Source organism: Rhinatrema bivittatum, chromosome 7 (genome assembly GCF_901001135.1).
Source record: "Rhinatrema bivittatum chromosome 7, aRhiBiv1.1, whole genome shotgun sequence".
Taxonomy (NCBI): domain Eukaryota; kingdom Metazoa; phylum Chordata; class Amphibia; order Gymnophiona; family Rhinatrematidae; genus Rhinatrema; species Rhinatrema bivittatum.
Window position 1 is genome coordinate 140,705,056 of NC_042621.1, and position 17,980 is coordinate 140,723,035.

The window sequence follows — 17,980 nt, forward strand, 5'->3', positions numbered from 1 at the left end:
CCAAACAGAGTTCATAGCTTGCTAGTGGCACAAACTGTCTGTCTTTGTAGAGCTATCCCTCAAATTGTGTGCAAAAAGGTTTCTCACCCACATATAGTGTATATATGCATTGCTGACTTTCTTTGCACACACATACAAAAAAAGCTGTCAGAATAAACTGTGAAAGCTGGCAAGACTGTTCTCTTCACTATAGTCAATCTGCATATCAGCAGGGCAGTGCACTGCACTGTGAAGACACACACACAAATCAGTGTTTACTGCTTATGTATATCTAGTCCACTACCCCTGCCCCTGTGAACATATAGAAAGCAGTACCTCTGTCTTCCTTTTACAGTGAGAGCAGTATCACTGCAGTAAAATAAAAATCCCTTTCCCACTATCAAAATTCTTATTTTTTTTAAAGCTTTTCTTTGACTCAGGAGTTTCTGAAAAACACTATCCCTCTGAAATCTAACAGAGAAAATAGTTTGGTTTTTTTGTACATGCTAAGACCTTTCAGTGGGAGGATATCAGCATCGCTTGATCCAGATGCCAGCTACAGGCTAGTTTAATAAAAAATGAAATAGAAGCTTCATCTTGATTTCTACTTCTCCCTCCTCAATTGTAGCCAGGCTGCTACCTCAAATAGGCATTAGGTGCTATAGTTACTAGTCACTGCAGCACTTTTCAATGGGCCCTAGACTTGAATGGGAAATACAATGAAAATTTTCATTTAAATTTGTGGGTACCTTCCATTCATTTAGGGGATCCACAAATGAAAGGAAAATGGTCTCATTCATTGCATTGTACACAATTTTCAAACTAAGGTACATCCATACTGAAAAATGACTTTCACTTTAGTACACAAAGAAATGTGTGTGATATGCCCTAGTTGTCCACTCATCTTTCAAAGGTGTTGAACTTTCTTACACTCGGGCCATTGTTACAGCTCCAATATTCGCTATCACTATCTGCAGAATCACTGGCACTATTTATTAGTTCAATTTCAGAACCGGACTGAGGCAGATCAGCACTACTTGAGCTATGTCTGTGTTTTGCTCATGTTGATTATACCAATTAGCCTATGGTCAAGGGAATTACTACACTGTATCTTCTTCACTAATTGTTTGACCCATTCTCCAGAAAAAAAAAATTCTGAGAAATAAAATGAAAGTGCTACTAAATTCATTTTTTTGATTGTGCCAAAATCTTCTATTCACAAAAAGCTGTCAGTGGCAAGGTTAGGGTCCTTTGAGCAGTTCTGGATAACAGTCAGGTATTGGTAGCCCCTCCATGTGTGAGAGAGATTCTCTGCTGCCTATCAGATGAGGCCTATGCTCAAGTGTTTTCCTTTTGCCCTGTATTCAGCGATGTTTTTCATTGCTGCTATTTCAGCAGTGTTGGAACATTAACGACTTCCATAATTGTATGGCAAGCAGTAGACAATTCATTTTCAGGTGTCTGTTTTGTTGAGGATCGAAAAGGTTTGCTGCCAGATGAACAGGCCAGAGAATTTTCCACCCTGCATCTCTGGAGTGGAGGGCAGAGGGGAAAAGACCTAACTGCCAAAACAGCCTGCTTCAACAAATAGGAGGGAGGCAGAAGAGCTACTTCCCTTTCTGGGAAAAATTCTATTGCAGATGTTTGGGTTCTGTCTTCTTTATTTCTACGGCCCCCTTCATGCAGGGTGCTGTACCAGCAAGATAAAATGCCTCAGGTGTAGAACATGAAAAAGCGAGGCACAATAAGTATGCTTTCAGTTTAGATTTTATAGTAAAGAGCATCTGGACCTCCTGAATGTTGGGACTGTTGATTCCAAAGGGATGGAACAAAATGAGACGACCTGGAAGTAAGAGGAAACCCGTTTGGTGTGTGGAAAGACCAATAGTGTATGATTAGAGTACAATGAGTAAGGAGGAGAGTAGTTAGAAAGCAGATAGTAGATCAGAAAGAGGACATGGATGCATTTAAAGGCAAAGAGAATTTTAAATTGCCAATGGAACATGATGGGCAGCAAACAGAAGAATGAGAATAGCAATGTCCTTGAAAAAGATGAACAGCAGAGTTCTGTAGCTTCTGAAGAGGTAGCTCAAGTGGAGAATTGAGGCCAGGCACTGCAGTAGTCTAGATATGAACTAAATTAGGCAAGAAGTAAATAGAAACATAGTTCCCTGTACGTACCAGGATCAGTCCAGGACACCTGGGTTGTGACTCCGCACCAGTAGATGGAGACAGACTAAAACTTGTGGGCGGAGCATATATGCCCCTGTGCCAGTCACAGCCCCTCAGTCTTACTCTGTCTCCAGTAGGTGGTGCAGGTCAGGTCACAGCTCCTTCCTGCCCTGGTTCTGGTACTCTGTCAGGGTCGGTTCTTTTCTTTTTCTTGGTTTTAGGCCAGTTTAGTGTTTTTCAATTGGGATTTTGATTTTGCTAAATTGTTCCTGAGGTCCCGTCCGCCCTGTCTCCCAGGGGGGTTGTGAGGTCCTGAGGGGACTACCCCCCCCTGGTTGAGGCCGCTGCTAGGGTCGAGGACCCGGCTTTCCCAGTAGCAGCGTCAGGGGTGACACCGGGGAGCCCGGTTCACTTACCCCTGCTGGACTAGGGCTCCAGGACCGTGGACAGCGACAAGCGTTGTTTTGTAAAAAAAAAAAAAAAAAAATGTTTTACTTTTGTTTTCGGTCTCTCTGGCTTCAGCTCTCTGCTGCTTTGCGTCGCCGCTCCGTGGGGTCTCCGGGGGGGGCGCCGCTGGCAGGGGGGAGGCCGGGGGGGGCCGCTTTCGCTAAATTAAATTTTTTCTCCCGGTGCGCTCTCCGCCGCGGCTCGCCGGCAGGCCTCGTGGCTCGGCCTGTAGGGCCTGCGGCTCAGCGCGCGCGCGCGGCTTCCCCGCGGTGGTCTGTGTGCGGCCTGTTTCCCGGGCGGAGAGGGGTCATCCGAGGCGCCTCGGGGGTGCTCGATCCCGCAGCGCACGATCGCCGCCGCGCAGGGGGGGGCTCGGCAGAGCGGCCCCAAGACTTTTTCCCGCTGAGCGCGGGAGTGGCGGCCATTTTGGCCTCGGACCGTGAAATGGCGCGGGAAACGGTGGGAGCCTCGGGCCTGCCTCCCGCGCTTTTCTCCTCAGCGGGTTGATACAGGGGGGTCCCCTCGGGGGTCCCTTGGTCCCCGGGGGTTTTCAGAGGATGATTCTTCAGCCTCGGGGTCCCTTTCGGAGGATTTTGCGCTGTTGTTGCGCAAAGTCCTAAAGTGTAAGCGCAGTAAGCGCGGCCGGGGGGGACCCGCAAGGCCCCCCCCAGGGAAGACGTCATGCAATCCTAAGGGCGCTGCGGAGGGGTCCCGGGGCCCTTCCCGAAGTACGCGGCTTCCTCGTGGCGTCCCACAGGAAGCCGATTCCGATTCCCCCCTGCGGTGGACTCTGATTCCCCGGAGAAGCCCCTGAAAGGGGCCGACGGAGATGGGACGGACGAATCCGCTCAGCCAGGCGCCGGATAGGGATCCCAAGCAGTGGAAAATGATGATCCCAAGGTGGTCCGGCTCTTCCGCAGGGAGGACTTGCCACCCTTAATTCCGGCCATTCTCCAGGAGCGGGGAATAGAAGCTCCTCCGGTGGTAGCCCGTCAGGAGGCAAACATGGATCCGGTCCTGTTAGGTCTCTCGGCTCCGGCAGTGGTTTTCCCGTTTCTTTCTCCTCGACGAATATTCTGTTCCGGGAATGGCACACCCCGGAGTTAGGTTTGAAGGTCAGTAAGGCCATGGACAAGCTTTACCCGCTTCCGGAGGATGCGCTGGACCTTCTCATATTCCCCAAGGTGGACTTAGCGGTCTCCGCGGTAACAAAGAGATCTACCAGTTCCGGTCACGGACGCGGCAGCTCTCAAGGACCTTCAGGACAGGAAGCTGGAAGTGCAGCTCAAGAAGATTTCGAGGTTTCCGCGCTGGGAGTGCAGGCCGCCATCTGCACGAATTTCGCTATGCGGGCCAGTCTGCGCTGGGCCCAGGTTCTTCAAGCCAAGGCGGATTTTCCGCAGACGAGGCAGCGCAGGCAGATCGTTGGGAAGCTGCAATAGCATATGGCGTGGATGCGCTGCACGATTTGCTGCTCACGTCGGTTAGGTCCATGGTAGCGGCAGTCTCGGCACGCCGACTTTTGTGGTTGCGCAACTGGGCGGCGGATGGTTCTTCCAAGGCTCATTTCGGGGTACTACCATTCAAGGCCATTTGCTGTTTGGCAAGGACTTGGACGAGTTAACGAGTTCCCTGGGGGGGGAAAACAGGGCCTTCTAGCTTCCCGAGGATAGATCCGGGGCGAGGTCCTCGTTTTCGGCCAGTTCTCTTTCTTGGGGTCCCAGGAGGTCGCGTCCTCAAAGGGCGTCCGGGCGTTCGTATAGGTCTTCCTCCTCCCGTACTCCGCAGTGGCAGCAACAGTCCTTTCGAGGTAGGCGCTTCGGTAGACAAGGAGGTGCCTGGCAATCACGGCGCCCAAGTCTTCGCAATGAAAGGGGGTCGGCCCATCTCTCGCCGCAGCCTCGGCACGCCGGTTCCAACGGCGGGGTACGGTTGATGTCTTTCCGAGAGATGGGCCGGTGTATCGGCGGACCAGTGAGGCCTCACGGTCATAGGACGCGGCTACGCGTTGGATTTTGCTCACACCCCAGCGGACAAGTTCCTGGTCTCGCCTTGCAAGGCTCCCGAGAAGAAGGCGGCGGTGCGCGACACCACCCAACGCTTAGAAGGCTTGGGAGCTATTTCTCCAGTCCCGGTCAGCCAACACGGCAAGGGCCGTTACTCCATCTACTTCATCGTCCCAAGGAAGGACGGCGCGTCCAGACCCATTCTGGATCTCAAGGGGTGAACCGATGCCTTCGGATTCCTCACTTCACAATGGAGGCGATTCGTTCAGTCATCTCCTCGGTAAGGCCCGGCGAGTTTCTAGCCTCCCTGGATCTCACGGAGGCATATCTTCACATAGGCATTCATCCATCGGTCCAACGCTTCCTCAGGTTCTGCGTTCTAGGGCGGCATTACCAGTTCCGAGCGCTCCAGTTCAGGCTCGCGATGGCCCCACGTACATTCTCGAAGGTGATGGTCGTGGTGGCGGCGCAGCTGCGCCGAGAAGGTCTCTGCGCCGAGAAGGTCTCCTGGTCCATCCTTACCTGGACGATTGGTTGATTCGGGCAAAGTTCGAGGATCAGTGTCGGATGGCGGTAGCCAGGGCCTTCCACCTTCTGCAGTCCCTAGGATGGGGGGTCAACTACAGCAAGAGTCATCTGACACCCACGCGGACCTTGGAATATCTGGGAGCTCTTTGCGACACGAAGCAGGGCAAGGTGTTCCTGTCACACGAACGGAGGTGCAAACTGCAAGCTCAAGTACGTCGCTTATTGTCTCTCCGCCAACCGCGGGTCTGCGCCTACCTTACGGTCCCAGGGTCTATGGCTTCAACGCTGGCACTGGTTCCCTGGGCATTCGCTCATCTGCGTCCATTACAGTCATCCTTACTATCCCGCTGGAAGCCGGTCTCTGAGGAATTCCATCTACCGCTTCCACTCAAGGGACACGCGAGGTCCAGCCTGCTCTGCCTGGGGAGCTCGGTCCAAGGCCTATGGTCCGTGTCGCAAGCCCAGTGGTCTATCAATCGCCTAGAGACCAGAGCGCGCCTAGAGACCAGAGCGCGCCTAGAGACCAGAGCGGTCCGTCTGGCCCTGCAAGCCTTTCTGCCGTTGCTGCGGGGGAAGGCAGTTCGAGTGTTGTCGGACAATGCGACCACAGTGGCATACATCAATCGCCAGGGCGGACCGAGGAGCCCCCAGGTGGTGGAGGTGGCTCAGCGCTTGATGGCCTGGTCAGAGCTACATCTCAGCAACATAGCAGCGTCTCACATTGCGGGAGTCGACAACGTGCAGGCGGATTTTCTCAGCCGTCATCGTCTGGATCCCGGAGAGTGGGAGTTGGGGGACGAAGCTTTCTGCTCATTGCAAAACGTGGGGGGTGCCCCACATGGATCTGATGGCCACGTGGCACAACGCGAAGGCCCCGCGATTTTACAATCGATGTCGAGAACGGGGGGCAGAAGGCGTCGATGCGTTGGTGCTTCCCTGGCCGACGGATGTGCTGCTCTACGTGTTTCCCCCGTGGCCGATGATCGGCATGATTCTACGGCGCATAGAATTGCACCCGGCCAAGGTCGTCTTGGTGGCACCGGAGTGGCCGCGCCGGCCGTGGTTTGCAGACCTCGCCCAGCTGGCGGTAACGGCGCCCCTTCGGTTTCACGGAATGGCGGGCCTGCTCCATCAGGGCCCCGTCGGGCATATGTCCGTGTCTGGGTGGTCTTTGAGGACTGGTGCGTGCAGCGTGGGGTGGTCTCCACTTCGGCTTCCGTCTCCGACATTCTGGCGTTCCTCCAGGCTGGTCTGGCCAAAGGCCTGGCGTGCAGTTCCCTTCGGGTTCAAGTGGCAGCGCTCGGTTGTTTGCGGGGTACGGTCCGTGGCACGTCCCTTGCGTTCCACCCGGACATTGCTCGCTTCCTCCGGGGTGCCAAACGCCTTCGTCCTCCCTTGCGTCTTCCTTGTCCGGCTTGGAACCTCAACTGGGTTCTTGTCCGGCTTGGAACCTCAACTGGGTTCTCTCCTCCCTATGCACGGCGCCTATTGAGCTTTTGAAACGCGCGACTCTTACGGATCTCACTCTTAAGACGGCGTTCTTGGTAGCGATCGCCTCAGCGCGGCGTGTTTCCGAGTTGCAGGCCCGGTCCTGTAGTGAACCCCTTTTGCGTGTTTCCGATTCCGGAGTTTCTTTGCGCACAGTTGTTTCTTTGCGCACAGTTCCTTCCTTCCTACCGAAAGTGGTGTCGTCTTGTCGTATGAATCAATCAGTGGAACTGCCCGCTTTGGCGGCCGGGGAGTTCTCTGTTCCGGAAGCGAGAGAATTGCGGACGCTTGACGTGCGGAGGTCCCTCCTCCGATATCTGGGGGTCAGTAATCCGTTTCGGGTCACAGATCATCTGTTTGTCCTGTTCTCTGGTCCTAAGAAAGGGGCCGCAGCGTCTCGCACAACGATCGCCCGGTGGCTTAAGGAGGCCATTGCTTCAGCGGTGGCTTAAGGCGGCCATTGCTTCGGCGTACTGGGTGCGGGGAAAACCGCTTCCCGTGGGCCGGAGGGCTCACTCGACTCGTGCGCAGGCGGCATCGTGAGCGGAGGCTTCTCCGGTATGGCTCAAGAGATTTGCAGGGCGGCTACCTGGAAGTCGTTGCATACCTTTATCAGGCAGTACGGGGGATGTCCGGGCTACCGACCCCGGAGGATTTGGAGAGAGGGTACTCCGAGCGGGACTCTCTGCTTCCCACCCTCGGTAATTTAGCTCTGGTACATCCCAGGTGTCCTGGACTGATCCTGGTACGTACAGGGAAAGGAAAATTAGTTTCTTACCTGATAATTTTCGTTCCTGTAGTACCAAGGATCAGTCCAGGATCCCGCCCGCAGTGCTGCGCTGAAGTATTGGAGAGTCCGCTCTTTGTTCTGAATTCTTCTGTTCCGCTTGTTAACTCTCTTGGTTGGAGAGTCTGTTTCCAGGAGGGGTGTTTTCCCCGTTCTATTAGCGGTTTCTAGCTAGCTTAGTTCTCTGGTTGTGTTCTACTTTGACATTACGTATGACTGAGGGGCTGTGACTGGCACAGGGGCATATATGCTCCGCCCACAAGTTTTAGTCTGTCTCCATCTACTGGTGCGGAGTCACAACCCAGGTGTCCTGGACTGATCCTTGGTACTACAGGAACGAAAATTATCAGGTAAGAAACTAATTTTCCTATGTTGGCACAAATGCATCATTTGGCCTACCTAGTTTGCCCACTTGTGCCTGCCTACTGTGCTGTCACAGGTCTTAATCTGCCTTTGTCTCCCTCCTTCTGCTAAAGTTGTTTTGTCTCCCCCATGCATGCTTGAAATCTGCCTCTGTTTTGGCTCCTTTCTTCTCCAATGAAAGCCTGTTCCAAATGTCTACCATTCTTTCAATGAAAAAGTATTTTTCCCATTCCTTTTGAGCCTCCCTCCCTTTTACTTTGTATGATGACCCCCTTGTCCTTGAGCTTTTTATTTTATGGCCAATGATACCTTCTAGTACTTTACTGAAGCATGCTGTATACTTGAATGTTTATATCCTATCCACGTTCTCTTATGCAACTTTAGCACCTTTGGTTTCTCTATGTATAGTTTATAGTGTAGACAACGCACCATTTTGGTGACCCTCCTTTGAATTGCCTCTACCGTATCAATGTCCTTTTGTAGATGTGATCGTCAGAACTGCATATGGTATGAGAGACCTGTACAGAGCTAGTAATATTCAATTTTCTACCAGTGATAACTCTTTATACACTTAAGGACGCCATAAGAAATCCTTTTCACACTTTCTTCCCTGAGATGATCAATTGATCTTCAGGTCTCTTTCTTGTTTGGTGTTTGCTAGTTCCTCCTCTCCCAAATGATATGTGGTCTTAGGATTTCTGAACTTGACATGCTTGACTTTGCACATTGCAAGATATTTGAACATGCAGGTGTATTGGTAGAGAAGAGCAACTCTGGCCCAGGGAAAGTGGAGCTCTGGATGAGTTTCAAGTTTTTGTGTTTAAGCACTCTGGTCATGGGCTTTATGCTGTCATATCAACACAAAACCTCTGAGTTTATTTATAGATGACAAGGTGATGGCCACCCTATAAGGAATGTCAGGACCTGAGCTGGTATGTGGCTGGCCGAGAAATAGGGGCCCTGGTGGTGGTGGGTTTTTTTTTGTTTTGTTTTTTTGGGGGAGGGGAGAAGAGGGTTCAGGGGTGAGATGACAGCTTCCTAAAACTGCATACAGATTTAAAGGCAATTTGTAAGTAGTGTTGCTAAACAAGCTATCACAGTACTTTTAGTGAACACATCTGAGGCAAAAACAAGTTCCAGGGCAAGCAAAAAGGTACAATGTCAATAAGGCCCAACAAGATTTGATACAGGAACAGACAAGGCAAAGTCCAGAACAAGTAATTGCAGGAAAAATTACCCCGGCAAGGTTAGGTTCCAGAACAGGTTACACAAGAACAGAGGCTGATGCAGAGCTCAGAAATACAATTAGGTTTTGAGTTTTGAACCAGCAATTAGCTAAGCTGAAGGTAAGGGTCCAGGCTTCTTCTGCATCAATCCAGGAGCAGGAGACATTGAATACAAGCACAAAACACAGGACAGAACAAAAATGCAGGAACATAGAAACACATGCAGCCTTTTCCTCTGCCCTATGAACTAAGGCAGGGGTGCTCATACTGGTCCTACAACCTGCCCCCCCCCCCAGCCAATCTGGTTTTTAGGATATCCCTAATGAATATATTTGCATGCACTACTTCCTGTTTGTTCAAATATTCTCATGCATATTCATTAGGGATATCCTGAAAACCTGCCTGGTTTGGGGGGGGGGGGGGGCCTGTAGGACTGGTTTGAGCACCCCTGAGCTAAGGCACCAGTTTTAATCCTGCCAGTGCTGCATCCTGACAAAATGCTAGCTTTTTGTGCTAGAAAAGATCTTGCAAAGGAAAGGTAATACTAGTGTCATATTTTCTGGCTGAAATGAACTTTAGTTTCTAAAGGATTCTGAGAGGATGAACTTCTGAGATTCCCAGAATATCCAGAGGTTAAAACTGTTTTTCACCCCAGGCTGAATCTGACTGCCTGGGGGTTGAGAGGAACAGCTTCCAATCCAAGGGCTACTGAGACAATTTCTTCAGATCTGTTAGAGACTAGCAAGACTTCTACCAACACTGCTATGCTCTCTGGAGAAAATTTGCCTTGTGGTACATAGACAGGCCTATTAGAGGCCACTAACTTCTTGAAGTTTTAGTAATATGTTCAATGTTGTAATGGACCATCAGGTTCAATAGATGAATTCGTTTTTCTTTATTTTTTGACCATTATGGTAGTATGTAAAACTACAGTATGCCCCTCATGTGAGGTGGATGAACAAAGTTTTTGATTTCAGTGTCATCTTTTCTACAGCTTTGTCTGGAACAGGTAGTCTTGCATTCGCTCTGTCTAGTTTGTGGATTTTTTTTTTATAATCTTACAAAGGATGTCTGAGCTGGCTTTCAGGCAAGATGTAACACTTCACGTTTGTAGTGATTGATATTCTGAAACTTTAGGATGTAGACTAAGCTGCTGCCATCTGTTTCATGCAAAGGACGGTATGCTGAGACCTTCCCTGTTAAGTTTCCCTTTTATGATGGTTCACATTTTTTCCTCAATATGAAAAAGTATCAGATCAGTTGTAAACAAGATAAATAAGGGTTAACATCCTGTCTTGCTGCTAAGGATCATGTTTTTGTATACTATATATTCACTGCATTTTCTTGTGATAGTTCTTAATACCATAGCTAGTTCTGAGCCAAATAGCTGGCTAATTTGGGTTCTCATTATCATTAATCCACTGGAGTATCTGTGGAAACAAACTACTAAATCCAACTAAAATGTCAACTGCACTAATTCAAACTACAGAGGTGACTGAACACATGTCACATAGAGGCAGCAGCAGGAATTTTGTCCTTTTTGACAGTTTTCCCCTTGACACAGGTGCTCTCCTGTAAATAAAGTACAGCATGGGGCTGGGGGTGTTTCTTGGGTCATTTTTGACATTAGAATTAGAGCAGTTGGTCTATTTTAAATAGATTTTTTTGGTTTCACAGATAACCAGTGGATTGATGATAATGAGAACCCAAGTTAGCCAGCTTCTGTTTGTGGCTCAGAGCTGGCTCTGATATGATGACCCATTCTAAATAGACGAAAAGGTAATGAGTGTATAGTAGACAACAGATATTTAAGCAGTGATGCAGGTTTCACAGTATTACATTTGTAGAAAACAAGTGTTTCTTGCAATGTAAATACCATTCGACACTACTGGTAATATTTCAGAAATCATCATTACTTTACTGCAGGCTGAAAAGAGAAGGTGAAGGGGAGTGGCTTTGCTATGGCAGGATCCATCTTGACAGCCTACTTCCCATCCCCATTAGCAGGGTTGCAGTATTGGGGGGACAGCAGTTCCTTCCCAGGCAGGCATTTCCTTTCAAAACCTGAAGGTGAGGGAAGAAGTAACATGGAGTAATTTTTGGGACCAAGAGCATGTGCTCAGTGTCCTCACACTGCCAGCTTGAAAACAGTACTGGTACTGTTATTCTTTCCCAGCCCCCTCTTTTTGTGTTATTTCTGACTCCTCCCCTGCACACCAGTGTCACAATTCTCATCTCCCATCTCTGTGTTCCCCAAAACTATTATCCCTGCTGCTGCACTTTCCCACCCACTCCTGGTGCTGCAAACCAAATCCCCCAGCCCATTACTTCCATTCTTATCTCTCCCTTCCCCTGTTTTCCACCATCACTACATGTAGTTCTCTTTTTGGCTGTTGTCAGAGCTGGAGCTCTGAGCTGCACAATGGGTTGGAGCAGCTGTGGAGACTGAGAGCAGCTCAAATTCCCTGTGGCTGGCATCAGATCTGCAGCAGCAGAAGGTTGGGGGGGACCGGGAGGGTGAATTTGGTATTGAGTTTGGGAGGTGGAAAGGACTGCAACTATATTTTACAGTAATTTCTAACCCGCCCAATTACCAGACATCTGTTTTGGGTGGTTTACAAGTTTACATACACATTAAAAGACAAATAATACATACAGATCAATGAAAAATACAACAACTCAACCAAAAGGCTTCACGGAATAGGTAAGCCTTCACCTGTTTTCGAAAAATATTATAGTCCTGTAAATGTTGGATCTCCACAGGGAGTCCGTTCCATAAGGACAGAGCCACATAAGAAAATGCCCTATTCCTAGTTTCCTGGAGTCCCTTATATGATGAAGTGTTAGTTCTGATTTTCTTAGGAAAATCAATGAGAGAAACTTCAGTACCATGCAATGGGGGGGGGGGGGGGTGTAAAACCATGACTTGGATCAGTCTGTCTGACCTGGAGGAAATGGCAATCTTGTCTCTCATTTACCTCTCTGCTGCCCAGCTCTTCTCTTGGTCTACTTTATAGCTGTCTCCCTTTCTTTCCCCTCATGTTCTGCACCCCTTCTTAGACCATAAGCTTTTTGGTCAAGGGACTTATTGTATCTGAATACTTATCTCTATTGTAAAATGTGACATGTGTCCAGTAGTGCAATAAAATAAGTGTCAAGTTTCTCCCCTCATCTTCTGCTCATCTTCTTAGACTTTAAGCCGTTTAAGACAGGAACAAACTCTTACCCACTACTGAGCATCTCTCCCTTTGTCCTCTATGCTCTACCTACATGGGTATCAAAATCTTCAAGAGGGTAGACAGGCAGATGTGCAAACTCGGAGGGATCTAGTGAAGCTTGAGGAATGGTCTAGAGTTTGGCAGTTAGGATTTATGCTAAAAATGTAGTGTCATGCATTTGGTAAGTCCCTGATGAGACTTTTTTTTTTCAATACTGTGTACAATTCTGGAAACCACATCTTCCAAAGGATATAAATTGGATAAAGTCAGTCCATTAGGTGGCTACTAAAATTCTGCGATCTTTGTTTTAAAGCATGTGGGGACAGACTTGAAGATCTAAGCATGTATACCCTACAGCAGGGCTCCCTAAACCTTTAGCCAGTGTCTCCATTTTAGCACTTGAAAATTCATGACCTCAGACTATGACCAAAACAAATTAGCAGGGGTGTGCTCATCCTCCACCTTCTCCACTCAATCTTTTTAAACAACCTTTACCCCCTACAGAGAACCTCCTCTCATCCTCTGCCCTTCTAGCTGATGGCCTTTTACATTGTACCTTCCCTCTCTTGCCCTTTCCAGCCTTCTTATTTTAAAATTTATATTCCACATGTATCTGGATGTTCACAGCGGATAACAATTTAAATACTACTAATAAAACAAGTTAGAAACACTAAAGTTAAAATGGTAAAAACAATATAAAAAATTAGAAGATTATTTTTTTTTATGCATGATGTATTTTAAACAGCAAGAAACTTTATATATCATGGGTACTCAAAGAAACCGTGAAGGGACGTGAATGCCAAGGCTTAACTTAAAATGAGGAACATCTATGTTTGCACCAAAAACACTGAGTGGGGAAACTTTCTTTTTTTTCTTCCCCTTTCCTTCTTTTGTGTTCTTTAAAGCATTCAAATGTTCAGCCATGAAAATATTTCAGGTACAGTTACTAAAGGCCTTTTCAAAAATGTTTTTAATGCATTTTTAAAAGAGAAAATGCATATCATGGCCCTTAGGGCATCAGGTAGCTCTCGTTCCACAATGGAGGGCCGATTGTGGAAAAGCAATGATCATGTACCTCTATCAGGTATACTGTGTGGAAGGAGGGAACCTGTAGTAGGCATTGGCTGACTGAGCTTAAGGCCCGTGGGAGAACATAATTTCAGAATCGCGCTTATCCATAGTGATGAATTAAGATGTAAAATCTTAAACAATAGTAAAATCTTAAATTTGATGTGCCAGGATATGGGGAGCCGATGCAGGGTGTAAAAGATAGGGGTGATGTGGTCATGTGAACTGGTTCCAGTCAACATCCTGGCAGTAGAAGTTTGTATTTGAAGAGCTTTCAAGGTGTTTGCAGGAAGACCTATTAACAGGAATGCAGTAATCTAAGCCATTCAATACAAGAGCTTAGCAAACCATTCAGAAATCATGGACTGGCAGCAAAGCTTTCAGGCTCCGTAACATTTTCAGCTTAGCAAAAGAAGATCAGATGTGAGGTTTCATGGATAGTTTGCTGTTTAGTATGACCCCCCCCCCCCTCAAGGTTACGAATGGTAGAAGACACCTTAACAGAGGAATTTTCTAATATAAACACTGAAGGGGCATCTGGAAGCGTTAAATCTATTTAAGACTGAAATTTCAGTTTTATCAGGCTTCAAGTCCAAATGATGGTGGAGAAGCCAGGATCTAATGAATGAAAAACAAAGATTTAATAGATCATTGGTTGTGGCCCAAGAGGATTGTTTTGGTATAAAAAATAAAATTGTATATCGTCTGCATTTAGTTTATAATACACTCCCAAGCATGATAAGAGCTTGCAAAGGGGGGGGGGAGGGCGGATGGGGATATATATATATATTAAATTAAAACTGCTTATAACGCAGGACCTTGGGGTACACCACACGCAATACTATGCCAACAGGAAGAGGAAGAAGCAATGTTGTGACCTTTCAGAAAGGTATGATGAAAATGAACTGTAAACATCTATAATAGCAGTTTAAGGCAATCAAGGATGGAAAGACTCAAGATGTCAAGTGCAGTAGACACAAGCAGCAAACCCATCACATAACAAACCACGGTCAAAACCACATCTAATAGTGTCTGCACCGGATAGAAGATAGTATTGCAGTTTGCAAAAGCCAAATTGAAATGGGTCCAACACGTGCTTGGTTAAGAAATCGTCAAGCTGAGAAAGAATAGCAGTCTCAATTATGTTGGCAAGAAAAGGGAGAGAGGAAATTGGCTTACTATAAAGTAAAGAGTCTAAGATAGGTTTTTTAAATGTCAAATCTATTTTTATTATCAATAATCTCCAACAGCAGTCCAACAAACACAAGACCCTTATCCCTTGGAAACCCCCCCCCCTACAGACCAGAGGCACATTTTTATTTTTTTTAGCAACAATCTGACAGATGCTCTTTTTAATTCTCTTGGTAGTGATCCTTCAAAGAGAGAAAGAGAGAGACAGACTATCTTGGCAATGCAAGGTGCAAAATCTTGACACAAGCATTTTATCAGTGCAGGGGGAAATCTTTTCAGTGGACAAGAGGCAGGATTCAATTTTGCTAGAATAGATCCTTCTCCAGAGCTGGAAACCTCTGAGAAACTGTTCCAACAAGCTGGAGCAGTGGAGGAGACAAAAGTTAAAGTAATGCTACAGTTTTGCAAATTACTACAGATTGCATCTACCCAACTGATCCTTTCTCATCCCAAATGATTCTTTCATATCCTCTCCCTCTCATGCTATCCCCCATTCCCTTCTCATTCTCTTCCCCATCTCCTCTGTTAACATCCAAACTCATTGCCTGTCCTCCTCGGAGCCTTCTCTCACATCCCCCCAGCAAATCTCCTCTCACTCCCCAGCTCTTACTTCCCATTTCCCCAGGTGATCTTCTGTCAGTCCCCCTTTCTCACTCTCTGCAGCCAGTCCCTCCCCACCTGATCCAACTCTCAAACCTTCCTGCATTTGATCTCTCCCTTCAGTCCCCTCCTCCAAACATCACCCTGGCTAGGGTCAGTGGCAATGTTATCATTTGGGCCCCAGGCCAAAGGTGGGAAAGAGGGCAGGCTGATGACAGGGGCAACATTTTTCTCTTGGGTACGTTCAGTGATGGTTGTGGAGAAAGGTGCAATGGCAATCTCCACCGGCCCACGTGCACTCTGCCTTCCCCTCCTCTTATGACTGGTCCCAAGCCTGATGGATCTGCAAGCAGCAGTCAGTATGGGGATTAAGAGTTAGAGCAAGCTTACAGGCCCTCCAGCAGCTCCGATCCCTCCTTATGCAGGGTTTCCTGTTATCCCAGGAACTCATGCAAGAGCAGTGCCACTGCAGGGCCTGTGAGTGTGTGCTGGCTCAAAGTCCCCATACTGATTTCCATTATTAATGCAGCTACTGGAGCCTGAAGAGCACTACCATTTGAGGCACTTGTGACTCCAGCTGAAGGTTTTGTGACTTCATTTGGGAAGTCCTGCCCTACAAAAAAAGGCAAAATATGGGAGGTGTAGAGACATTTAAATACCTCAGTTATTAATGCACAGGAGATGGGTCTCTTACAATGGAATGGGATGAGGGTGAAAGTGTAATTTAAGAAATGATTTCTTTACTGAAAGGGTGGTGGATGCATGGAACAGCCTCCCTGTGGACATGGTGGAGATGATGACAGTATCTGAATGTATGGGATGAGGACAGGAGATCTCTGAGGGAGTGGTAGGGCTTGTAGAGCTGAGCAGTTGTGTGGATGGGCAGACTAGATAGGCAGTATGGTCTCTCAGTCATTAAACTTGTTTCTTCTGGCCAGCAGTGTTATCAGCGGGCAGTGGCTCCCCCTTCCCCATACCTGTGCACCAGGAAGGAACATAGATCTTTCCAGTTGTAGTCATCCTTAGATTTGGTGTGAAGAGGCAGGGTCCTACACACATTCAGTTTCTTTTCTCTTTCTTTCCCCTCTCCCAATGGGATGACCCCCAGCACTATGCCCCTTCCCTGACCCTGGGCCCTTTCCCTTGCCTAGGCATATCACTCAGCAAAGAAAAGTCCTCTGCTTCCTGCTCTGGCACCTTCTGGCCCCATGCAGATGCAGGGAACAGAAAGGAGGGGGTGAGTCTGAAGCTGGTGCAGACACATTTAGGTCACTTTATTGGCATGGCAATTTTTATGTGTTTGCAAAATTAATTAAAGTTTCCATGAAAATAGAAAAATTTACAGAATAGTGGTGATAAAAAATAAATAAATAAATGGAGGACAAGGTCAATTCCTGGGTTCTGGTGCTGGTCCATATTATCCCTGGTCAGATTTTTAGCCTGGTGGCAGGATACACCATATTTTGCTGCTATAGCTTTCCCCAGATCAGAGCCATTCTGCTCCCTAATCCAGCCGCACTCCTCCCATTTCTCCCCCCTAGGTAATGTGCAGGGGATAGGTGGGGAGGTACCCGCACCCTGATCTTTATCAGATGTCTCCAGAGATGACCTCCCCCCATGGAACTGTAGTCGTAGGACAGCAGGGGAGGCAGCTGCTCTCACCTTTTTGCTGCTTTAGCTGTGGGAACATGTACCGGATATGAGGAGACTATACTTTTATGGCCAACATATTCAAAATCTGGTATATTATGTAATTTAGAATGTCCAGCAAAATTATTTGTTTTTGAAGTGTTTAATCATAAACAGTTATGAAATAGCAATTTCTGAATGGCAGGCGCATTTTTAACTGCTTAAAAACCCATATAACCAAACATGAGCCAGTTTGAGGGAAAAAATATTCCTTTTTTGGAATACTTTTTTTTTTAATTGCATGACAGTTTACAATAAACAGAAACAACCAAACAGTGGTACGAATGGTGAATATGTTCATTTACATAGGAGAGAATTTTCATATTTGTATTTAAACTCTTCCTGTGTTTCACTTGTACTTTCTTGGACTGGAGTTACAAGTTTTTACCATTGTCCCATCTCAGGAATAGTAAAACCTGTGGTCAATACCATTGTAATTGTACATCAGGCAAAATAGGGAGTTATTCTTATTTTGCAGCCTCATAAATCCCATTAGTGTACTTGCATTTTAAAATATTTAATCTTTTTATTAAAATACTCTGAATAGAAATGTTAAAACTTCAACTATCTCACATAGATCTTTGGTCCATCAAATATTTTGAATTAAATATTTTATCTCTAAGATCTAGCCAAATTCCAACCTAATGAAACTCTTGAATTAAAATGTGCTGCCTTTGAAGCCTTTGAACTATGATATAGTACTGTGATCATTCTCTTGGGTGCTTTGAAATGGGTTTCAGTGAAACAGTTCAGTCATGATTCAGTTCTGTTGTTCTTCAGTAGTTGGGCTGTTCCAAGGCAAAAACAATTTCATATGAGAATCTTTTTACAAATATCTCTTCATTCTCTTACAGTCCAAGACGCCAGCGCTGGTTTTTGAATACATCAATAACACAGACTTTAAGGTGAGTGCTTGTCCAGTATAGCAGGGCATGTCAGATTTTTCTTGGTCTTGAGTAGGAAGGAATGTTTTATTAGTAGGTGGGTTGATATACTCCCATGCTACTGCCTCAGTGAGGAGCATGGGAAGTTCACATTCATGATGTTAGATGTACTGGCTTGGCTGCTGATGTGAAAAGCCTAATTTATATATTCAGGCCTGTACAATGCAGATACCGGAATTAGAGTTTAAATATTCTTTGCTAATCTCTAGACCCTAGTGAAATGAGCATGTGTTGAGCTGTTTTAGCAAGGCGCAAAAACACACAGCAAGGGTTA

The 17,980-nt window shown here is 46.9% G+C and overlaps 1 protein-coding gene across 3 annotated transcripts in view; it reads left to right on the forward strand.

Moving 5' to 3' along the window:
- Positions 1 to 17,980, forward strand: part of CSNK2A2 (casein kinase 2 alpha 2) — a 255,941-nt gene that overhangs the window by 112,028 nt on the left and 125,933 nt on the right. For all 3 annotated transcript variants that reach the window (XM_029609255.1, XM_029609253.1, XM_029609254.1), the window contains one exon: positions 17,617 to 17,667. In XM_029609255.1, coding sequence (XP_029465115.1) covers positions 17,617 to 17,667 — 51 coding nt within the window. The remainder of the gene's footprint in view (positions 1 to 17,616; positions 17,668 to 17,980) is intronic.